The 25,239-nt window shown below is 36.9% G+C and overlaps 2 protein-coding genes across 3 annotated transcripts; both read right to left on the reverse strand.

The window, feature by feature from the left end:
• Nucleotides 1-3,643: 3,643 nt before the first annotated feature.
• Nucleotides 3,644-8,567, reverse strand: LOC131983348 (galectin-3-binding protein A-like). The gene is made up of 6 exons (XM_059348070.1): nucleotides 8,430-8,567; nucleotides 8,048-8,154; nucleotides 6,988-7,191; nucleotides 6,677-6,811; nucleotides 5,531-5,822; nucleotides 3,644-4,904 (listed from the first exon to the last, which is right to left on the reverse strand). Exons 2-6 carry the CDS (start codon nucleotides 8,130-8,132, stop codon nucleotides 3,875-3,877), a joined length of 1,746 nt encoding a protein of 581 aa, XP_059204053.1. The 5' UTR covers nucleotides 8,133-8,154; nucleotides 8,430-8,567; the 3' UTR covers nucleotides 3,644-3,874.
• A 421-nt stretch (nucleotides 8,568-8,988) lies between these two features.
• On the reverse strand, nucleotides 8,989-24,769 carry cant1a (calcium activated nucleotidase 1a). Of its 2 annotated transcripts, none has more exons than XM_059348072.1 (4): nucleotides 24,640-24,769; nucleotides 15,063-15,731; nucleotides 10,508-10,711; nucleotides 8,989-9,613 (listed from the first exon to the last, which is right to left on the reverse strand). In XM_059348072.1, the coding sequence occupies exons 2-4, from the start codon at nucleotides 15,706-15,708 to the stop codon at nucleotides 9,243-9,245; spliced, it is 1,221 nt and encodes a 406-aa protein (XP_059204055.1). In that variant the 5' UTR covers nucleotides 15,709-15,731; nucleotides 24,640-24,769; the 3' UTR covers nucleotides 8,989-9,242. The 2 variants fall into 2 exon arrangements, with proteins under 2 accessions (XP_059204055.1, XP_059204054.1); XM_059348071.1 differs by lacking the exon at nucleotides 24,640-24,769 and adding an exon at nucleotides 21,335-21,590.
• Between the last annotated feature and the right edge of the window lie 470 nt (nucleotides 24,770-25,239).

The following is a 25,239-nucleotide window of genomic DNA, read 5'->3' on the forward strand; positions in this document are numbered from 1 at the left end:
TTCTGGCTCCATTCCTGTTCACACTGTACACAACGGACTTCAAATACAACTCTGAGTCCTGCCACATCCAGAAATACTCGGACGACACTGCTATTGTGGCGTGTATCAGGAATGGACAGGATCTAATATAGGGACATAGGGATCTGATAAAAGCCTTCATAACATTATCATTTTTGAGTGATGCGATACTTAGAGGGGAGAGTATAGGGAACCACTAGCAATGCTTTAATTTGTCACATGACCTCCAGGAGGCCATATTGAAACCTTATTTTGGACACTCTTCCAAAGGAAACAGCTTTGCCATTTTGCGCTACCAAAAAATCACTCAAAACGTAATTTCCTGGCCCTTTTCCATCTGGAAAGAAATATATTCCTACTTATAGGTGAGTAAACCTTCATTTTCGATAGTTTCCTTCACTTAGACCAGGGATGGTTAACTTAAATGCTGCTGGAGGGGGCCACAATTTTTCATCGACACTACCACTTGGCCACATATAGGACCGTACACTTAGCCAGATATGATGAAATTGCAATTGTAAATATGTTTACAGTGCAGTAACTTAACATATTTCATGCTCAAATACATGTATAACAGTATAAATAGGAATACAAAAGGTTTGAAGCAAATAAAAAATAACCATTGGTGTATGTTTGAATCTCAGATTTTAGGGAAATGCACAAACATCTACCCAAACACCTCCACTTTTTCAGTGCAAGAACAGCAGACCAACATTAATTGCAAGAAGTCATTTTGTGCATTTTTACACTGCACTTTTAAGGTTTCATGCTCAAATGCATGTAGCTGTACTGAGGGCCACTTCGAGTGAGGGTGCGGGCCGTATGCGGCCCCCGGCCCATCCCTGACTTAGACTGTTCAAGACATTCATTTCAATGGGTTGTTGGTTCAATGGTACAATGTTGCCTACAGGCAACATTCAGACAAGAAATTGGTTAAAATAAGTTTCTTTTATAATGTTTTTAAATTTAAAATGTTATGTATTGTACCCTGTTGAAGCTACTGAATCTTTTACACATGTTTATTAAATGAATTATGTTAAAGATCATTTTAAAATGGTACAATGTTTCCAACAGGCTCCAAACCCCAAAAACTTCCAAAAAAAAAAAATATAAAATTTCTTCAGATTATGTTTATTTAGTCTATTTTAAGACCAAAAAAACACTCAAAACATTTTTTTTCTGATTGGCATCATGATGAATACCATAGAGGGTTAAAAGATCCTTTTGCTCCTACAGCCATCAGGCTGTCTAATTATTCAATAACTAACAGACTAACTGAATTTCCCCTCAGGGATAAATAAAGTAATTTTTAATTTGAATTGAATTTTTAATGCTGGATTTCAATCAAATTACAAAGTATGTAGAAATTTATAAATTAGAATTATGTATGATCAAAACCTTTTTCGAACATAAGGGGCAAAATATTTGGCAGAGCTTTGGAGTTCAAGCTGTTAAATCAAGTTACCGAAATGATTGGTTTTAAGACCCACTAAAAAGAATGAAGAGAGTCTGGGGCAAACCAGACAGAATACGGCTTGTGGGCACAGCCAGATGTTACTCACAGCAAAACAAGTGATGAAATATCTGAACTTTCCCCCTTTTCCTCCTGGTGAATACTTCACATTGCACGTAGCCTGGAACAGGATTACTTGTGGATGAATCACAGTTACTGTACAGTGCTCTCTCCTGTGCCAGAGTAAATTGTATGAGTTTGTACAACCCTGAACCATGAACGCATGTGGAGGAGTCAACTTTAAATATACACAGTGATCATGTAATAATCGACTGAAGCAACTGATCAATCATCTTTTGTCATGTCATGCTTTGGTGCGCCCACAGCAGTCACTCTTCGGAGAAACGCATGAGTCACTGTTTGTTATGAGGGGCTGATTAACCCACCTGCCCAGGCATGTAGGCCTGCATGTTGTCAGTGTGTGATTGTCAGCTCTGTGTGAAGACTTGAAACCAGTCTGGTGTGCGGTGAATAAACAACTTCTGGGAAAGATTCCATGATTCATGAAGAGAAAACTCGGTAAACACAAACCCTTTCATATCACTTCTTTATCTGATGTTGTTGAATAGAGCCAACATGTTTGAAGTTGTATTTTTTATCGTTCTGTTGGGGGGCATTGTGATAAGAAATGTGATTTCTACTATTTCACAAGGAAAGAGGTTTGAATAACCAAATTTGAATAATTTTAGCAAGTCACGAGATTGCATAAACAACATACTGAGAAGAACACAAGATCAGGAAAAAACTCTCAAGTTCTAATAACTTTTAACTTCGACCTCCAGAAACAAATCCACCTGCTGAATGACATGCAGGGCTGTGAAGATTATTATTTATTGATTAAAAAAATATATCGAATTTGAATTTGTCATGCCTGATGAAAGCAATATTCCATAAAAGCAATATTCCATAAAAGCAATAACTCACTTCAGGCTGTGATTTGTTGTGATTATACCACGACCTGTTGTGAACAATTGCTTAAAACATTAACAAATCAGGTGATATCTTATTATTTAACTGTCTCCAGAGATAAAATTATCCCAAAAATGTTATTAACTATTCCTTCAAACTAGTTTTCAATTACATTTTCTTAAAATACTTAAGTTCTAAACTGTAATTAACTGTTTTCTGCTGAATAGAGGTGTAATACTGCTCCTGACAGACCTTCACTTCACTATTCATGGACATGATATACGACCTTCTCCTTCAGTGAGCTGTGCAGCAGCAAAATAGCTGAGATATACGTAAACCTCAGGAAAGAGCACATTTGTGTGTTTCAGCATTCATTTAGCACTCCCAGAACGGAAAAGTTCTGCATACATCCAGTAGAGCAAAGCTTTAAATCATACATCACGCACCCAACATACTCAAAAACAAGCTCACAGAGATGGGAGTGGATCTTTCCTTCATCTCCTGGATCACAGATTACCTGACAGGAAGACCACAGTATATCATGTTGGGGAACTATGTTTATGGTACATTAATGAGCAGCACAGGGGCTCCACAAGGCACTGTTCTGGCTCCATTCCTGTTCACACTGTACACAACGGACTTCAAATACAACTCTGAGTCCTGCCACATCCAGAAATACTCGGACGACACTGCTATTGTGGCGTGTATCAGTAATGGACAGGAATCTGAATATAGGGATCTGATAAAAGCCTTCAGTGACTGGAGTCACAAGAACTATCTCCTACTGAACACCTCAAAGACTAAGGAAATTATCATAGATTTCAGCTCTCTCCGTTGCAGGACAGAGAGATTTAACCCTCTATGGTACAGAATTGTCATCAGGCTACATACACATTTTTGGCCTGTCAAATATCTACAATGCATGTTTTTTGAGTGATGCGATACTTAGAGGGACGAGTGTAGGGAACCACTAGCAATGCTTTAATTTGTCACATGACCTCCAGGAGGCCATATTGAAACCCTATTTTGCAGACTTTTCCAAAGGAAACAGCTTTGCCATTTTGCACCACAAAAAATCATGCCTGATGATTAATTTAACTCCCTGTACACTTGTAATTTTGCATGTCTCACATCTGGATGAACACCAGGTTAGGATTGATGTTTCATGTTGCTTTTGTGGAGAACAAAGTGCAGAAAAGGATATAGAATTTACTTCTTTTTTTATTGCCATTTAGAAAGAGCAGGAAAGGACACTTGACTTACATTTCTGCCAGGTGATACATTTGCAGGTAATTAACAAAGATTTATGAAAAATAAAAAAAGAAAAGAGAAAAAATCACATGGATAATATTGTCGCATCATTGCAATCTATTGAATAATAAGCAGAAAAACTGATCAGATATGAGAAAGAATGAGCCTGGCCCTGCTTTTGGATCAGATATACTCTGGTATCACGACGAAGCGGTAGAGGTACTGGTCATCAGGACAGGGATAGGGAAGAACATGCGTCCCATTCTTAGCAACATGAGCTATGTTGTCTTTGAAGTCCTGAACCTGACAGATGTACTTGCCTTGGCACATCAGGAGGAGCCGGTTACGGAAGACGATGTTATTAGGGGAGCTGTCATAAGTACGCATCCTTACCACAGGGAAAGACTCACACCTCAGGCCATGGTTTGAACACTCATGTTGGGTCCTAAAGACAGCTGCATTCCAGCTAATCTGGTTTTTCTTAAAGACCAGGCTGTTGTGGATAGGTGTGGTGAGCGACACGCTTGGGATTTGATTATATTGATTGTAACGGTCATAATGCACGCGGTTAGACTTAAGAGTTATAGCAGCACTCCATGGCTTAGCGGTGTAGATCCTGGGCCTGTAATCAGCATCTTCTTTGTCGAACTTGGGGTTGGACTTCAGATTGCTGAGGAGCAGAATATTAAACTGGAACGCTTTCAAGAGTTTGTCACGGTATATATTCTTATGAGTGCTATAGAGAGAGGAGTTGGACTCCAGGCCATACAGTGCCTCAGCGGAGATCATAGGGAAACGAATGCGACTCAACAGGTCAGCCTGGGTCTCCAAAGTGAGCGAGTCGCCCTTTTCTATGATCCAGTTCTCCACAGTCTGAAGCAGAAAATACTCATCCGGCACCACCAGGTCTGAGCGGACTAGAAGGGATCCAAGGAGCTCAACGGAGAGTTGGGTCCAAACAGGGGACATGGTCAGATTTTGGTAGTTCCAGGCCAGATACTGCACACAGTTCTCCTGGAGGACCAAGTCCCCAGTCTCCTCTGCATAATTGTAAAGGGACATCTGGGTGTAGAAAGAAGCGTCTTCTGGGAGGATCTTAGTGAACAGGCGGCCCGCGTCCTCCATTAGCTGCTTCACCCCAAATGTGTAAGCCATCCAGTGGAGGCACTGCACAGAGGAGAAGGTCACATCCACCTTGCGGGTGTAAAGATACCTATTGAGATTGTAGAAAATGTGTTAGATTTTTTTTAAAGAGACAGCACACACCAAAACAATCTGGATTGATAGAAAGCATTACACGTAAGACGAAAAATATGTATTTCCCTTTAACCCTCTGGAGTCCATGAAACTGGCACATTACTTCTTCATGATGTGACGACATAAAAATGAAGCAACATTGAGCCTTCAGCCATCAGCTTCCCTCTAAAGTTCTGGCTTGAAACTCCATGCCAATTTTTTTTGATGATATTCAGCCAAGAAAAACTGGCAATATTGTCAAATATATTTAGTATAAAATATAGAACTAGAGATTATCTTCATTTTACCTGTTATATGTTATACATGCAACCTGTATTCATATTTTCAATATTTAAAATTCTGTGTTTTGAAACATAATTTTCAAGATCAGATTTTATGTTTCCTTTGTTTCTTTTGGGGTCAAAATTTTGATCAAGTAAGTCAAAGTTAAAAATTAATTATCAGGACATATAGGTGATTTTTTAACAGATTTTTTAACGGACATAATAGCCCAAGATTTCAGAGGGTTAAGATGAATTTCAGTGATTTTGCTTTCTATTTACATTTTCACAAAACAAGTTGTTGACATTAGTTTCGGTATACCTGATGAAGGAGGGAAAATATGTTTGGCAGGACTGGCTGATGTTGACCGTGATACCAGTGATCCCCTCTGAAGCATTGAAGCGTGGGAACTGTGAAAGGATTAACTTGTGCGCACAAACCGTTGTCCCAACCACCTCCAGAGTCTCGTTCTCGTGTCTGTTTCCAGTAGCGCTCTGGACCAAGATCAGGAAGTCACAGCCGTTCCCGCTGTCAAAGATTTGGCCGAGGTCATCAGACAGACTGATGCTTTGATCCAGCGAGTATGTGAAATCACCGACTGTCCCATTTGTGCCTGAAATCAGAAATCATTACATTCAATCCCCATTTAATCAGCTGCCCTCGAGACATGTTTCCTCCGTTTTTCAAGACTTATACAGTCTATGATCTAAGCTCCGCCCCCACCGATGTTTGCACTATGTTGACCAGTAAATAGAGCAGTGTGCATCAAGATGAGGAAACTTTCAGCCATACACTACATGTTCTTTTGCACCAATACACCACAGCAAATTCTTTATATGTGAAAACCTACTTGGCGATAAAAAGGATTCTGGTATCTGGTGTCTTCTGGTGTAAGTCGTACCTATTCCAAATGCAGATACAGATAATTACGTTGGTTGAACAGATACAGATAATGATGTACTTAACCCTAGTAAAAAGTAAGTGGTCATGAAATTATATCTGCTATAGGGTTTTTATCTTTTTATAATTTTTTATTTGAAGCTTCGATTGAGGTTAAATGGTAAATGGAGTGCAGTTATATATCGATTTTATCCAATGCGCTTTATACTACACACTACGCTCATTCACCCGTTCACACACACATTCATACTGGTGGCCGAGGCTACCAGGGCACACTGGTGCCACCTGCCACCATTGGGAATTCATTCACACACCGATGAACGCAGCATCGGGAGCAATTTGGGGTTCAGTATCTTGCACACAGAGCTTCAAATGTCTGTGATGCCCCAGCTGGTGTATGCTTGAATCTCAGATTTTAGATAAATGCACAAACATCTACCTAAACACCTTAATCTGTGACAAACTTTGCAAAGATACAAGTCAGACATTTAAGAGGACATAAACATAGACACATGACTCACTGAACATTTTTTTTGTTTTCTATCCTCTGAGGGTTTAGATACGTACCGGCTGTTTCACAAATAACTCCAACGTCCTCTTTGTGGGTGCAGTCACTTAATCCCCAGCCTTTGAAATCACACGCAGACAGACGATTCTCTGTGCCTTTACATGCCATGTCGTCCAGCCAAATAGGTCCAGTTGCTATGTTGTATAATTAAAAAGGGAATACATGTTTTAATTGTTGTGGAAATGACACATTACACAGTGACCTTTCTTTTGTGGGCTGAAGCTGTGGTGTTAGCATCAAATCACAGCTCCTCACTCATTACAATCATCACACTGCTCTCTGGTGGGGGATTAGAGGAAGTAGAGGGCACCTTTTCCGTAGGTCTTCCCAGAGACAGATTTGGCTCTGGGGAAGTGGAGCTGACGGCACACCACCTGGGCCTCAGCCATGTCCCATCCATCGTCACACACAGTTCCCCATTTGCCCTCATGGTAGATTTCCACACGGCCCTCTGAAACACTGCCGCCAAAAAGCCTCACATCTCCTTCATGAGGTAGGTCATTTCTCCTGTGGCCTGTGTGCAAACACCAGCATAGGATTTCAACCAAGGCCATGACACAGCAGAGAGGTTACACAAATATTCAGATAATCTATCGGTGTTACCCCATTTAATCCCACTGGTCACAATAGTGACTGTAAAAATATTCCTTAGTTCTAAGGCCATGTTCCTGCAGAATATGTCAAACAAAGCTGCCCTGAACCAATGATGTTCTCCTCCTCCCACTCTAAAGGAGATCACATTGGAAATGTCCAAAAATAAAAAATGGTACGTTTGCTTTGGTTTTGAGTTGGATCATGTAGTTACTGCAATTTTTATATCTATATGTATTATTTATCTGAAATAAAGCAAAATTGAAATCTTAAACTTTGTCACAAGATAAAACAGACATCAAGGAGTTCAGTTTTAGTTATAACTCAATTTTGACCAAAAATGTAGATACTGCAGTTAGGCTTTGTAGAGCAGTATAGGTGCATCTCAATAAATTAGAATATCATGTAAAAGTGTATTTATGTCAGTAATTAAATTCAAAAAGTGGAAATAACACATTATATAGATCCATTAGAATGAAACAGTTCATGTCTTAATCTGTTTAATTTCTTCAAATTATAATAATTATTAAAAAAGACCAATTTTTAAAAGTATTTTTAACATGGAAATGTTGGCCTCTGAAACATATGTCCATCTATATGACTCAATACTTGGTTGGGGCTATTTGGCTATTTGACTAATGTATTGAGATGCACCTGTACAGTAGTTTTATACTGAAAACGATCAAGTTTTCTTTCCATAACAATCATTTCAAAGCAAAAGTGTAAGCATTTTAAAAAATCAGTTTTAACACAAATAAGATATGCTTCACATGACTCACCAAATAGGTTAAATTTCATTGCACTTCCAGAGACATGGAGAAGTAGCAGAAGCCACAGAGTGAATGTGTTTCGATGAGTGAGCATTTCCAAACACCAGTGTGAGATTCTGACACAGACAGAGATGACAAAGAAGACGCATTATGAGACACACAATTTATTTCACAATTTTGTTTTTTGGTCTTTTTTCTATATAAATCAATGCATTTATTGCTTCAAAGGATGAATATTAAACCACTGTAGCTCTTGCCTGTTATTTAATGTTTTAATTAACACGGAATGCAGTTTATTTTAACTGACTATTATCTAAAGTTTGTGCATTGAAGGTCAAACTTAAAATACACATTGTGCAAAATCCTTTTGTATATAATGAAACCACATTACCTTCTCCCGTCTGGTTATGCAGTCGTCCGAAAATGTGCTTCTCCCTTTTGAAGTCTGACACAAATCTCCCCCCCTTTTAAAGTGAAAAACAGGGTTCACTTCTCTCTTCCCGCTGCTTTCCCTGGGTTTCGTTTAACATGAAAAGAGAAAAGTAGGGTGTTGCCCAACAGTTTCAAGTTGCATCTTGTTTGAGGACAATGTCTACCTTTTGTTTAACTAGTTTCGTAACAGGGTAACATTAAATGGACAAAACAAGGAAATAGGAATCAAGATTTTTACTCAAGTCATCCCACCAAAAACATTACATAACTCATTTTTCACCAAAATGTCCTTCAAATAATGTTGTTTTATGTAGAATAAAAAAAGGCCTTTAGTTATTTCACTGAAAATAGCATGTTTGGTGTGTACAGAATGATGTTTACCATGGAGCAAAGGGGGAAAAACCTTTGACCTTTGGAGAGTGTACAGTATGTGCATGAAAATCTATGCTTCAGGAGAAGAAATCACAGTCTTTTGTACATTCATTTTAAGAAAAGCTACAGTACTGTTGAGGGCCACATTTGTCCTGGGAAGACAATCCGTCCCAAGACATGCTAGCTTTGTTAGCGCTGACCGCCATTTTCTCAAAACCCAAAAAAGGGACCATGTTCCACAGTCTCAGCCCACAGTTCTTCTCTTTGTACTGAAGTTGATCCTTTAAGGTTCGGAGTTGTGTCTTAATGAGGAAGCAGCAAGTACAGTAACTTCAACAGTGACTGGATTGTAAACAAAATAGAACAACAGTGCAGTGGCCTCAAGAGCGAGTCCCTCAGTCTATATGAACTCCAAGCCTTCATATTTCACATCCCCGATCTTGGTTTCAGGTAAAAGGATGCGTCCGTCGAGCGTGAAGGCCATGATGTACGTGGCGATCTTTCCAGCGTCCTCCTCTGACTTGAGAGCCAGGATGATCTGGTCGTCCGTATTGGGGACAAACTTGAAGGAAGAGAATCCATGAGTGGGGTTAAGCGGACCCACCCGACTTACAATGATGTCCTTGAAATCCGGCGAGCAGCTGAGGGCGAGGTTGGTGCCGCGGCGCTCGTCTGCCGTCTCTTCGTAGCGCTCCTTGCTGGCGCGGCGAGGGAGGAAGAACCAGCGCTGCAGGGTGTCGCTCCACGCTGCTGACTCGTGGATGAGATACCCTGTGGAGATTCAGAAGAATATGGTGAACAAAGGGAGGCAAATGGAAGCAAGCAATCAATCAAATAAAAAATAAAAAAAATCAAATAGTCTTTATTGTCATTATATAGTTCACTATACCAGTAGTTCTCAACCTTTTTGAGTCGCGACCCCTCAATTTAACATGCATGTTGTCCGCGACCCCCGCTCACTGAACAGAATCTCACGCGCACAGTTGAGATCAAAAAAGGGGTCAAATTGACCATAAAATGATTAAAAAAAAGACACAAAATGACCAAAAAAGACACAAAATGACATTAAAAAAACACAAAATGACATTTAAAAAAAACACAAAATGACCAGAAAGACACAAAATGACCAAAAAAAGGAAACGAAATGACCAAAAAAGACACAAATTGACCACGAAATGAAAAAAAAAAGACACAAAATGACTAAAAAAAAAAAAAATCACAAAATGACCAAAAAAAGACACAAAATGACAAAACAAAAAAATCACAAAATGACCAAAAAAAGACACAAAATGGGCAAAAAAAACACATTAAATGACCAAAAAGACTAAAACACATTAAAACATGAACACTTTAACACAGTGGAGACAGAGCTGACTTCCAAAATGATTTGGCGACCCAAAGGTGCATAGTTATGACAATCATAACACAAAACAACACGAGTAAAAACATTAAAAAAAATACAGAGCTAAACAAGGACAAAAACAAGAACAAGGACATGTGATGTAATAACTAAGTATAAAAATAAATAAATGGCTACTGAAAATGCTATAATTTATAGATGAGGTAGATTGAATGTTGTGCACATATTAATTGTATTGCACATGTCCGTTTTATTGCACCTTTTAATTAATTTATCGTGAGCGAGACCGGATTTCATGTCCTCACCTGGAGGCTCGATCCCCGCAGCAGACTTGAGAGCTTTGTACTTGGGAACCCAGTTCTCGTGCTGTACGTCCCCTCTGAAGCCCACTACTTTCACCCACTCTGGGTTGTTGTTGACGAACTCGCCTTCCGTGGTCGTCCACTCTTTCCCCAGACCGCCGATGTACAGGTGTTTGTCTTTCACTGCCAGCCACTCTGCTTTGAACCCTATCAGGAGAAAGTACAAATGTTTAACGCAAAAAAATACTAAATTACAAGCTAAAGTTTACTCTTAGAGCAGATCTGGGCATTAGGTGGCCCGGGGGCCACATCCGGCCCGTTGGCTGTCCCTGTCCGGCCTGCGTGAGGTTACCCCGAAAATTAGAAATCAATACAACCACAGTGCTTTTATTTTGAAGGCGATTTACGCATGTGCGTACATGCATAAGCACATGCACAGATTTATCTTGTTAAAAACACTTTGCCTTTTGCACAGGGTAAATAAAATAAATACATTTTTTTGGTTTGAATGTATGTTGTGTTTAAAATATTTTTTTTTTTTTTTACAATTTTTTACTGCTATATTTGACTAACTCCACATTAACATAGTCTTTTCATAACATCTATTCTTACCAATAACAGCTCTTATGAAGTGATGAAATTCATATCGAGCAGAATTTAGTTCAGAGTACTGGTCTGGTCCTCTGCAACCTTTACACTATCTCATGTGGCCCTTTGGGAAAATTAATTGCCCACCCCTGTCTTTGAGGCTCAACTGGTTCTATAATTTATGTCAGCCATTTCTATCTTATATAGACAGACTTAAACTAAGGGTCCAGTTAACCTGGACTTATCATTTGGATGTTCTATTATTATTTTTTCAATTTTTTTTTCTTCCCATGAGCCAATGTCTGTACTCAGCTTTATTTATCTTATTAGATTATTATGGTATAAAATACTTTCTGGAGAGACACAACCGTATCCCAAAGATGTTAGAAACTTGTCTAAAATAGAAATAAAACTGAATTCAATAACTTGCTAATCCTTTAAGATATATATACAATTGATAACTCTACAAAGACAGTATATTGTATGCTCAAACTGTTAAACTTTAGTTTTTGTAAATAGACAGTATTTTATTTACATTTTACACAACTTTTTTGCAACATTTTTCTTTTTTCCTATCTGAATTAGCTGTGGTGATGCCATGTTTTTGTACACAATTTGGTATTGCATTTAAAATTAATAAATCAAGTTTAAAAAAAAGTGCTCCATTAAAAGAAAGAAAGTATAATGAGCAGAATATCAGTTAAAGCAATTATAAGTAAAAAAAAAACGGTTGAAAACATACAATTAAAACAAAAGATTATTGCTCATATTATAAATAATATTTTTATTGCCTTTACGGTCAATTTACACTGGGGGATTTTATGTGTTATTGTCTAACTTTAACACATTGCTGAAGTTATTTGTCTCTTCTAATGGAGATATACGTTAAACATTTACAAACAACCATAATAGCGAATTGTTAAGCAATTTCTCCAGATAACATTATTAGTTATGGAATTAATGTCATTTGAAAAAAAAAAAAAGACAGACACTAAGTTTTCTGTTCGGAAAGTTACAGTTAACATATTGTGTAAATCGAAAGTAGACAGGACATGAGTCAATCTGTGTTTTTGCTGTATTTGCGTCTGTCTCCTTCAGAATGACCAACACAGAGAAGTCCTGAAATAGGAACCATGGAAAACATTTTATCTGTCTATTAGAATCTATCCATTAAAACTGCATAGCTGGAATTTAGTGCTATACGTTAATGAAAAATAAGATAACAACTAAAACTAGCTGTGAAAATATTATAAATTTGTTACCTGAAATGATATAAAATGACAAAAAATTTAACTATGGTTAAAAACTACCATAATCAATACTGCCCTACTGCAGTAACTACACAAATGGTAAAACTGAGGAAAAACTGCTTTAACGTTTTTTTAACTGGCCAGACAAATGGGTTACATGTATTGACAATGTTATTTTAATGCTCAAAAGTCATGACAAATTATTTGACCTTTGACCACAAAAATTGGAACTGGATTTGCTGTAAAAGCTTCTAAAAGTAATGCAAAAACAGAGTGCAGTAACTACAATGTTGTTGTCTTCTTTCAGCTTTTATATATTGTTTTCAGTAAATAAACATTTTCAAACTGATTTTGTTATAAGTGTATTTATAAGTGTTTAACAACTCTATTCAAAGATTTGTGGATTTTAGACTTAATACTATAAAGTAATTCTATATTTAAGTCTTAATATCATTTTATCTCACTTTTTTTTTTTACTTAAATCACTATGTATATCATGATTTCCCTATCAAATAAACTTATGATTTAACAAACTTATAATGTATATTATTCCTATCTTCACTATCCAACACAATGAAGAAATACAAGGCTGCACTATATCACAGTCAAAGCAGTGCAATTATTGCTGCCTGATTTGGTTTTAAGTTGGATTTTGTAGTTCCTGCAATTTCTATATTTCTTTGCAATAAGGCAAATTTGAAATTTAAACCTTTGTCACAAGATAAAACAGACATCAATGACTTCAACCAAAAATGTAGTTACTGCCGTTAGGCTTTGTAGGGCAATATACACCACTAAATGAACTAAATGAACTATGAACTAAAATGAAATAGAGGTTAAATCAGCTTTGTTTTCCTCATTTGTGCAGTGGTTGATAGACCACTTTGTCCTGTTGTTTAACTTCCTAATGACACAGTCAAAGGTTCCACCAGGTGGCAGCAACACAGCACAGCAGCACTGGTTATATTCCCATTTCTCATTATTTCTTCTTCTTTCTTACAATTTTAGCTACTATGAATCACAAAATACTTAGAAACTCAAATTAAATAAAACCTACTTGTCCACCTCTAAAACTAAACTGAAATTAAAACCTAAATAAAATGATGAATTTAAAAAAATACTCTGCTGCACCAATTTATGTCCAATTTTCCTTTTGGACTACAAATCCAATTTTTCTTCTTTTTTTTGTCAACTAATGGAGGACTTTCCTTCCTTTGGTCCTCAATATTTTTTTAAATAAAATAAAATAGGGCTTTAATTAACCTTTATTTTCATTAATGGATAATCTGACTTTTATTTTCTCGAGACTCGATTAACTGTTTGGTCTAAAAAATGTTGAAAATAGTGAAAAGTGTTGAATACGATAGAAAACAAAGAAAAGCAGGAAATCCCCATACGCATATGAGAGGTTCAGAATAGCATTTCTGCTATTTTTGCAGGAAAAACAACTTTAACATTGATCCTAAAAATAGTTGGCCAATATCTTTCTGTTGACCTAAATTTTGAAGCATTATAATAAAACTATGTGAAAAGATCACAAATCACAAAATAATTACTAGAGAACTGTCAAAAATGCAGTAGGGTAAGAAGTAAAATATTTCCCTCTGATATGCAGTGGAGTAGAACTATAAATGTACAGGTACATATAAAAAAAAAATAGAATATCGTGAAAAAGTTCAATATTTTTTGTCAATCATTTCAGAAAGCAAAACTTGTATATTATATAGATTCATTACACATAGAGTGAAATATTTCAAGCCTGTATTTCTGTAATTTTGATGATTCTGGCTTAGAGATAATGAAAACACAAAACTCAGTGTCTCAGAAAATTTGAATATTACATAATATCCATTAAAAAATTTAAAAACACAAATGTCATGCTTCTTAAAAGTATCTTCATTTCTATACACTGTTGGTCTCCTTTTGCATGAATTACTGCATTAATACTTGGTGGCATGGAGGAGATCAGCCTACAGCACCATGTTGCTTTGATAGCAGCCTTCAGCTCATCTGGTGTCTCTCACCTTCCTCTTGACAAAAGCCCATAGACTCCTATGGGGTTGAGGTCAGCCCAGTTTGCTGGCCAGTCCAGCCCAGTAACACCATGGTCATTGAAGCAGCTTTTGGTACCTTTGCCAGTGTGGGCAGGTGCCAAGTCCTGCTGGGAAATGAAAGCAGCATCTCCAAAGAGCTTGTGGAAGCATGAAGACTCTAAAATGTCCTGCTAGATGGCTGCTATGTTGACTGTGGACTTCAGAAAACACAGTGGACCAACAGCAGCAGAGGACATGGCCCCAAACCACCACTGACCCAGGACTCACATATTGAACTTCTTCACAATATTCTAATTTTCTGAGACACTGAGTTTTGTGTTTTCATTATCTCTAAGCCAGAATCATCAAAATTACAAGAAAAACAGGCTTGAAATATTTCACTCTACGCGTAATGAATCTATATAATGTATGAGTTTCACTTTCTGGAATGATTGACAAAAAATATTGAACTTTTTCATGATATTCTAATTTTTTGAGATGTACCTGTATTTTGGAGGCCATTATATGTTTCCTACCTGACTTCCATCTTATCTGCCAGGCTGAGCAACATGCCTCGCAGCTGAAATATTGAACTTTTTCATGATATTCTAATTTTCTGAGATGTACCTGTAAACACTCTAGTAAAACACTGTCTGACAGCACGTGTGAGAGGAGAGTAACTCTGACCTTTAGCAACGCTGCCGTCCCCATCAGGTAAAATGACCCAGGGGACGATCTTGTCACCGTGGATGTGGTAGACGATGCCCGTCCTGTCATCGACACTGAAGAGCTTCCCGTTGAACACCACCAGCTCGGACAGCTCCATGCCCCGCCCCTTCTCCGACAGGTGGCTCTCCAACAGCACCGTGTCCGCATCCCATTCCACCGCTACCTTGTCGCCGCTCTGGGACACCAACAGGTGGCCCCGCCGCATGTAGCTGAACCACGTCAGCTTCTTTTCACTCCGAGAGCTCGTGTCCAGGTCGGCGATGACCCCGATGCGGTAGCGGGTGCCCTGCGGCGTGTGTTCAGGTGGACTGAGAGGGTAGGTGTCGTTGTAACGGGACTCCAGCTGCTGGGTGTCGGTGCGACCGGCTCTCCAGCCGTGCGAGTCGTAGGAGCGGGAGCGCAAACCCGAGCTCAAGTGCATGAAGAGGAGCATGAGGAGGGCGAGGGAGGCGGCCACGGCCACGATGGGCCTCCACTTGAGGCGGAAGCGAGGGTCAGTGGGGTTGGCCATGGACGCCAACATAGGGAGGCCTCCGACAGAGATACGCAGAGTGTTCATATGCTCATTCTGCTCCAGTGAGGTGAAGCCTGGGGGAGCAGGCATGGGGAGCGGAGGCCTGGAGTGACCTAAAGGGAAAAAAAAACAGAGTTAATTTGTACAGCATAGGGTTGTCACGATACTAAAATTTTCAACTCGATACAGATACTGAGGAAAATATTCGATACTCGATACCATTTTCGATACCACCAGGATAAAAACAAAGACCCCGAAATTTAACAGAAATATTTTTATTAACAAGAAAAATGCAACATGTAAAAATAAACAGAACCACAGCTTAAATATTTATAATAAAAAACAGAAACCGCAACTATGATAACAAGCTTCAGATACTCGATACTTTTGAAAATGAGTATTGTATCCGGATACAACGTTTTAGTATCGATACTTTTTTGAGTATTGATACTTTTGACAACCCTAGTACAGCACGAAACTAGGCAGCAGAGAGTTAAAAATAAAAGACAAGTGTGAACATCTGTGTTCACTGGGGGCTTACAGTTTTAACCCTCTGGAGTCCATCTTTTTTATTGAAAATACACCGGTTTTTTTACAGTAATAACTTTATTTATATATGACATGTAGACAAGCTGAGAAAGCCAGTTGAAAGTGCAATCATAGGAGCTTTCACAGTGTGACATTTATGATTCTAGACTATTTTTAAAATGTGAATTTTCTTTCTACAATGAAAACTATGACTATTTTTAATTGATATGCAAATAGACTGTTTTGCAGTTTTCTTATTTATTTTTTTCTGCTGTTTTTGTGTGTATGAATGGTAAAAAATTAAATTAAATTAAAAAAAAGGTATATTTCCATAGAAACCTGTGTCTTTTGTTTGTGTTTTCGGTTCCTGGCAGCTTTATACTTTGTTAATTAAAATAAAATGAAAAATCTGACTGATAGCCAAGTTTGTGTGGAGAAAAAGAAGCCATGCATGTGATGTAAGGACAGACTGAAAGATGCTAAACAGAGACAGAAATTAATGCATAGGAAGTTGACAAATTTGAACCAAAAATCTCCTGGACTTTAATGGTTTAAATACGCAATGCAAAATACATTCATCAATTCTTTGCATTTTCCTTGTTAATTATTAATTTATCTTGTTACCATCTCTTTTCTTTTCCTGTAAAATATAAAAGTATTCTCACTCTGCTTTGCGTGCATGTTGTCCACGTCTCTGTCCCCTTCTGTGTGTGTTTGTTTCCTTTCTCTGTGTCTCTGTGGGAATAGTGTGCTTGAGCTTTGTCTCTTGTGTGTTTGTGTATTTTGTCCTCTTTCCAGATTTCCATGGCGAAGATGGAGTTCAATGGCTCTGGTCTAATCTGTTTGTTTTCTTTGTCTGTCTCAATCTATCTGTAATTTTGTCGTCCTGATTGTCCACACTGTCATTTTTACTATGTTAGCCTATTCTGTACTAGGGTTGTCAAAAGTATCGATACTCAATTGTTGTATCCGGATACGATATTCATTTTCAAAAGTATCGATACCTATAGCCAAGGAATGAACACTTAAGTTAAGTTATTGTTATTTTTTTTTATCAAGCCTAATATTGTGCACAGCATACAACCTCAAAATATTGTTCTAATTGTTATTGTTTATTGTATTTATTTATTTTTTACAGTACCTCAGACCTGAAGCTTGTTATCATAGTTGCAGTTTCTTTCTGCACAACTGTTTTTTATTATAAATATTTAACCTGTGGTTCTGTTAAAATTTACATGTTGCATTTTTCTGTTAAATTTTTGGAGTCTTTGTTTTGATCCTTGTGGTATCGAAAATGGTATAGAGTATCAAATATTTACCTGAGCATCGGTATCGAGTCGAAAATTTTAGTATCGTGACAACACTATTCTGTACACACACAGTTCATCCCGGAAGAGAGAATCTTTATCAGTTTAAGTCGACACTGATGTGCAGCCACGCTGACATACTGGTTCGTTGGGTTTTAAGGGTGGAGCGTCCTTGAAAAAAATTTCAGAACTTCATTTAAGTTAGGTTGTAGCATCAAAACCCCCCAGTGTATTCAACTGAGCAGTCTTATGTTTTATTGCTTATGAATTCAACTGTTTCTTGAGCCGGACAGATGTATCGGATGACAGAAATTATCAAAGGCCTATCAGTATTGTGTATATGTTGTCTAGTTTTTACACAATATATAATGCAGAAAATGTTGCTTGGCGTGATTTAGAAATGGTGTTGGCTATAAATTGACTGAAACTGAACAGAAATGTTTTTTAGCCATTTATTTTATTCCCATTTATTCATTATTTTCTAAGTTATCATTTTTAGAATTGTGTTGAAAAAAAATCAGTGCACAATCCACACAATCCCCCTCTAAAATCAGTATCATTGGTCTTCAAAATCCCATATTGGTTGGGCTGAACTTTTTTCATTTGCAAATGGAAGTATGTCTTATTTTGTTAAGTAGTCTCACTTAAATATTGTACTTTCTCCTCAAACACAGGTCAACAGTCAGGTTATTGAAGAACATTTTTGATCAGAAATAAGCCACAGTAAGTTGAGCTTTATAGATACAGCTGGAATATGAAGCAACAAGAGTTTCAGTTGGCAGGAAATAGTTGTTACACCTGATTTGTCCTGTGGCAAGAGAGAAAAACTAAACCAAACAGCTCGATCTAAATGTTCCTTAACCCTCTGGAGTCTCCAAAAATGCCAAAGCATGGCTTCTTCATCACATCCAGACGTAAAAACAAAGCAGACCAGAAAAAGACACAAAATGACAAAAAAAGACACAAAATGACCAAAAAAAAGACACAAAATGACCAAAAAAGACAAAAAATGACCAAAAAAACACACACAAAATGACCAAAAAAACACACACAAAATGACCAAAAAAAGGACACAAATTAGGAGGACAGAATAACCAAAAAAAAACCCCACAGAAGACACAAAATGACAAAAAAAAAACACAAAATGAACAAAAAAAGACACAAAATAACAAAAAAAACCCACAACAACAGACACAAAATGACCCAAAAAAAAGACACAAATTACCAAAAAAAAAGACACAAAATGACAAAAAATGACACAAAATAACTAAAAGCACAAAAAGACACATATGACCAAAGAAATACACAAAAAAGACACAAAATGACTTACAAAGACACGAAAAGACATGAAAATGCTTCAAAAATTGACAAAATAGCCCAAGACTCCATAGAGTTAAATCCTGAGTAAATAGGATCCATAAACCAGCAGTGACTATCTGTAACAAAGTAGTTTTCCACAATGATAACAAACCGTGTGACTGTAATGGAAACAAATCTCTGAAAGATGCAAATTAACTGAAGACAACAAGCTTCTCAAACATTACCAGCCTACAACATTACACTTTACTGATAAACACAAACTTAATCCTACTCACATACTCTCCATTAGCAGCCTCTGTTCACCAACCTTTAGTCACTGTAGAGCAGCAGATCGTTCATTTAAGGCTACAGTTTAGATGCTGCTAAGAGCTCACACAGGTGAGTGTATAACAGGTTCCACATGACATGACAAGAAGCAGGAAGTAGCCCGGTTTAAGGTGGGGTGAATATCAAGTGGCCACCATGGTGACTTGTCAACGTGGAGGCTGGGAGGAGCCGCTCAGTGACAATGAAGGAGTACAGCTGCGATCAGGTAAATCAGGAAATACACCAACCGCTGTCACTGTCCTCAGTTGTCACATATCACTGATTAAATCCATAGATCCATTAATCAATTTTAATCAGTTATCAAGTGACAAATCTCTAATTTCATGATGTTTTGTGTCTTCGATCATTGAAAATCTTTGAGTTTTTGGGTGTTGTTCAAGCAAAAAAAAGACATTAAAGAGATTCTCCTGAACTTTCCCCATTTGGACATGGTAATTGTTGGAAATAATTGTTAGTTTCAGAACTATGTAAGATGGAACCTCACTCTTTTTCCCCATTTATGGTTTATTCAGCTGAAAACTCAGATTGTTAGTCAAGAAAAAAAATTAACTTTTCTGAAAAGTTTTAAGCAAAAAAACTCAAACATTTGATTGTTTCACGGAGAGTTCGAACAAAATGGGCTTTTTGAGACCAATCCTGATTTAAGAGGGGAGGAAAAATGACATATTACTGATATTGTGTCCAAAAAAGTTAATTTAAACAGACCTTTTCAGTGTGGATTGTGCAATGATACAACACCGATATGACTCTACAGAGAGACTCAAAAGGCTGCATTCTTAAACAAATAACTTTATATAACAACTGTTTAATTATTATACACTATACAAAAATAATAATAAATATAAAAATAATAATAATAATAAAAAATAAGGAATAAAAATTAAATAAACTGCTAAATAAAATTTAGTGTACGTTCGATATCAGTCAATTGCTGCCATTTAAATTAATTAATTAATTAATTAATTAAGTAATTAATAAAATGTATAGCTAAACAAACATCACCATGTCTCATATCAGTACATTTCTGGCCATTATTAATAAATAATTATAGCCTGATGTTACGTTAAAATAAAGGATTTTTTGTTTTCTATACAGTATAAAGAATATATTTATGTTTTGGATGAATCAAGACATTTGAAGATTAATTTGAGCTCTAGGACATTGTGGCTACTTCTTACTACTTTCTGACTTTTAATAGACTGAATTATTTGGGGAATATTCAGGAAAATCATTGATTGATTAATCGATAAGGAAAATAAATGTGAGCTGCAGCCCTTATTCAGTTTAATTAATACATTTTCTCCTTAATTTACAAGCAAGGTTCATACTTTTCTTTTTGAGTGGTCAAATTCAAGCACTTTTCAAGGACTTTCAAGATCCATTTTCAAGCTTTTCTAGTATCTTACAACAGTTGTAAGTTGCATGTTTTAGATGAGTACTTACATGCTAAATGAGGTAATTTCACTCAACCATACCAACAGTGATGGTATTACGCTTTTAACAACCAAAAGTACAGTTTGCTAATCTCAATATTCAATTTATTGCTTTTTTTCATTCAACCTGTGATTATCTATAGTCAGATTACAAGAGAAATACAGTAAGAATTGCAAGCATTTTCAAGCACTTTATCCAAATCGAAGCACTTTTCAAACCTTGATAATACAACATTAAAATTTAAGCATTTTCAAGGATTTCAAGCATCCGTATGAACCCTGTACAAGGTTTATAATATCTATAAAAGGTTTATAAAGGGCACATTGAGAAACAGCACAGATACTTAAATTAAGCACCTGAGAGTGTTTAACAGAATTGTGATACTGCAAGCAGAAAGGTCTCAAAAGTCCTATTTAAAGCTGGGAAAACTCTTTTTCCTAAACATATGTGTATTTACACACCCAACAAACTAATGTGACCTTTCTTGGCTACACTTGAGGTCACCACCAGTCTCTGTGGAGTAGAAAAGTGTGTGCAATCTACTCCCAACCAAACTCCTCTGCCACAGGAGCCTGACACTCTGTGGCCCAAACATGGCTGCATTTCTCCAAAAGTTAGTGCAGGAGCTGAAAGAGTCTTTCATAAGGGGCCCCCCGAGCCAAACAGCAGCCCATTATGGCAGCAACATCAGGGCCTCTGAGGCAAGAAATTACACTCCTGAAATACACCAACAAGTGGCTGATATTCTCTAGGATTTTGCCCAAATCACCTTCACAGAAACAAAATAATTGCAGGCTTACCCCTTCGTCTCCTCCTGCCTGAACGCTGATCCGGTGTCATCGAATCTAACTAACTGTCCTCAAAGCAGACCTCCACAAACAGTCCTGAGCTCTTTCTGCTCACAGATTGTTTGCAGTGCAACCATGACTAAGGATTGTTACAATGCTAGTGAACTTTAACTATACTTGGAGGATTACGTTCCAGTCCAAAGGGTCAAAGCTTGCAGGAGGCCAACAAAATTAATTATCATTCAACACAGCGACCAATAGCCAGGTACCAGAGGTCAGGAACACATTTCTTACCTGCACAATGAGTTTACTTTCATAAAAAGAGCAAAAGCTGCACACCCTGCACGCTGAATAGAAGTAAAAACAAGCCTGCGGTCATTACAAGGCTTTGAATGCTTCATAATGGAGGTGTTTCTGTGATGCAATGAGTACTCAGAGTTCTGTGACTACATGGGCTGAGGCCAGAGATCAGTCAGATTACAGCAGCGGAGTGGTTACACAGTCAACAGAGACTCACAGGAACACAAATGTGCTGCTAACCGGTTTTCTCTTTCTGGAACTTAGTACAAAAATGTGATTAGGAGTTTGAGACGTGAATTATTAATCAACAAGGAACTTCTGAACGCCTCAAAGGGTTCAAAAAGAATAGGACATTATATCATCTAAATACAATCTAGTTTGAGTGTTGGAAGAAAAAACACAATATGAGATATTAGGAATGTGTCAAATGTCAGACATTTGGCTTAATTGTTTGTGTGGTGGCTGTTTATTTAATATCTTTGATTGCATTTTATTATTATGGGACTTACTGCATGTCACTGAGCCAGATACATTCATATTTGCAGGATTATTGCAGCAATCTGATACAAATTGTTGAATGGTTAAGTGTTTAATTCCCTGGATTAGCCTCAAGAAAAACTCCAAATCTGGTTATGTTAATCTAGAAACATTTTTCAGTTTTGTTACCAAAGGTCTGTTGCATAGTAATAATAATAATAATAATAATAATAATAATAATTAGAAGAAGAAGAAGAAGAAGAAGAAGAAGAAGAACTTGAATAATGGTAACGTCTATTTTTGTGTAGTCCAGTGTCTCTATTGTTCACAAGATGTTACCATAAGTCATTTATTGTATTAAACATTTGGTCAATAAAATAGTTTTAAAATATGGCAAAGGTCCAAGGTGACATCATTAAAATATTTGTTTAGTCCAACCACCAGTCCAAAATATATTCAAGTGAGATAAAACAGAGTACATAAAGAGGAAAAGTTTAAAATCTGAGAATCTAAAAATTTTTTTTTTTCCTCTTGAAAAATTGATTATAAAAAATGTTTAACCAATTTATAGATTTGTCCAATTTACTAATTCAGTTCGAATGAACTATCAGATTAAAACAAGCTTTAAAACTTCTAACAGTAACTTCTCACAGTAACTCACAGTAAGGACGCCTGAACAAGACGATTATAGATTATACCAGCGACGCCTCATGTATGTCTCTTTGAATAATAATAATTGGAATAATTTGACATAGTAGACTCTTAGTGGATACATAGACTAAATAAAATGCGGATTCTGGTCATTCTAAATAGCCTAATACACAATAAAGCATATGAAATATATAAAAAAAAACCATATAATATATAAATAACATAAAATATAAAATAATTATAATTCTAACTATATATTTATATAATACTGCCCTACAAAGCCTAACTGCAGTAACTACATTTTTGGTTGAAATTGAGTTATCATTAAAAATGAACTCCTTTATGGCTGTTTTAGCTTGTGACAAAGTTTTAGATTTCGATTTTGCTTTATTTCAGAGAAATAATAATGTAAAAATTGCAATTACTACAAAATCCACTGTGATACAGTGTAGTCTTGTATTTCTTCATTGTGTTGAATAGTGAAGACAAGAATTATAGAAATTATAAGTTTATTTGATAGGGAAATTAATATCTAGATAGTGCTTAAGTAAAAAAGTGAGATAAAATTATATAAAGACTAAAATATAACATTACTTTATAATATTAAGTTGAAAATACACAAATCTTTGAAAAAGTTGTTGAACACTCTTGAAACAACATTGTAGTTACTGCACTCTGTTTCTGCATTACTATTAGAACCTTTTACAGTAATGCAAAACCAGAGCGCAGTAATTACATTTTTGGGGTCAAAGGTCAAATAAATTGTCATGATTTTTTAGCATAAAAATTACATCATCAATACAAATAGAAATAAGTGTCATATCACTGACCTATAAGCCATTTGGCTGGCAAGTTAAAAAACATTTTTTTAAAAACACACTTTAAATTCAAATATCATTATTCAAACGTTTAATCCAAAAACTTTTCAGACCCACTTTGTTTTACAGCGGGACCCCGACAGTATAGACCAGGGATGGGCAACTGGAGGCTACAACTACATGCATTTGAGCATGAAATCTTAAAAATGCAGTGTAAAAATGCACAAAATTACTTCTTGCAATTAATGTTGGTCTGCTGTTCTTGCACTGAAAAAAAAAAAGAAATCATAGTTTTGTATTTGCTTCAAACCTTTTGTATTCCTATTTATACTGTTTAACATCAATTTGAGCATGAAATATGTTAAGTTACTGCACTGTAAACATATTTAAAATTGCAGTTTCATCACATCTGGTGAAGTGCACGGTCCTATATGTGGCCCTGTGGTAGTGTCAATGAAAAATTGTGGCCCCCTCCAGCATTTAAGTTGCCCATCCCTGGTATAGGCAGTCCCTCATACCAAAAAATGTGAGTATTTCTGCTCAGTGCCATAAAGGATGACATCTGGGGAGGTGGGCTTCAAAGGGAGCAGATCAAGAACACAGAGAGTGTGTGTGAGGCCCATAAATAGTTCACTTATTGCTCTGAGGCAGATTCCCAAACCTCTGCATGTCAAGGCGCCTTCAAACAGATGTGCATTAAAGTAAGGGTTGATTTTATGCAATGTAAAGACAATGTAGGGCACATAAATCCACCACAATGGTGATGATTGAGTTTTTCTCAAGTAGTTTTCAGACCACTGGGGCCATCTGAGAGGCCAAGTGCTGCTGGGACATTCCCACTTATCTAGGTGCTTTAATATAATAGCTGTTTATTATAAAATAAACTGTTTGTTAGTAGGGTTGTTTTGTTATTAAACAATTTCCCCCTGTCCTCTTTCACACACACACACACAAACCATCTGTATGTGTGTGTGTTAGCTCCTGTCCCTGTCCTGCCAGCAGCGCAGAGGTTAACACGGATGGCTGCGTTCAGGAGCGAGCTGAAACCTTCTCGTGTCGCTTTTGACTCACCGCAGGTGTTTAGATGTTGAGTTCGCAGTCCTCTGTTGGTTGTAGCTCAGATGTCATTGTTGTGTCGCTTCCCTCTTCGGCTCCTTCTTCCTCCGTTCAGACAGCGCACATTACTTCCTGTATGTACTGATGACGACGGCAGCGTGCACTGCCTGCAGGGTTTGTCAAACGGTGCCTTCAGGTGCCCTCGGAAATTTGAGGACTAAGAGCCTTAAACCTCTATCCAGGAGATTTTGGTTCAAATTTGTCAGCTTCTTATGCATTCATTTCTGTCTCTGTTTAGCATTTTCAGTCCGTCCTTACATCACATGCATGGCGCATTTTTCTCGACACAAGTTTGGCTATCAGTCAGATTTTTCATTTTTTTGAAATTACGAGTATAAAGCTGCCAGGAACGTTTCTATGGAAATGTACCAATTTATTTCACTATTTATACAAACAAAACAGCAGGAAATAATGAAATAAATAAATAACTATGAAAACATCAACAATCTATTGGCATGTAAATTAAAAATAGTTTAGTACAAAGAGAATTCACATTTTAAAAATGGTCTAGAAACATAAATGGCGCACTGTGTGAAAAGCCTTCAGCTTGTCTAC

Source organism: Centropristis striata, chromosome 13, assembly GCF_030273125.1.
Source record: "Centropristis striata isolate RG_2023a ecotype Rhode Island chromosome 13, C.striata_1.0, whole genome shotgun sequence".
NCBI lineage: Eukaryota > Metazoa > Chordata > Actinopteri > Perciformes > Serranidae > Centropristis > Centropristis striata.

Excerpts from the sequence above, each read along its gene's own strand:
- LOC131983348 (XM_059348070.1), bottom strand. The coding sequence starts at position 8,132 with ATGCTCACTCATCGAAACACATTCACTCTGTGGCTTCTGCTACTTCTC. Across the intron at positions 5,823-6,676 it reads AGTTATTTGTGAAACAGCCG|GCACAAATGGGACAGTCGGT; the intron begins GTACGTATCTAA and ends TTCTGATTTCAG. Across the intron at positions 4,905-5,530 it reads TATTTTCCCTCCTTCATCAG|GTATCTTTACACCCGCAAGG; the intron begins GTATACCGAAAC and ends CAATCTCAATAG.
- cant1a (XM_059348071.1), bottom strand. The coding sequence starts at position 21,374 with ATGACACCGGATCAGCGTTCAGGCAGGAGGAGACGAAGGG. Across the intron at positions 10,712-15,062 it reads GGACGGCAGCGTTGCTAAAG|GGTTCAAAGCAGAGTGGCTG; the intron begins GTCAGAGTTACT and ends TTCTCCTGATAG. Across the intron at positions 9,614-10,507 it reads TGCGGGGATCGAGCCTCCAG|GGTATCTCATCCACGAGTCA; the intron begins GTGAGGACATGA and ends GAATCTCCACAG.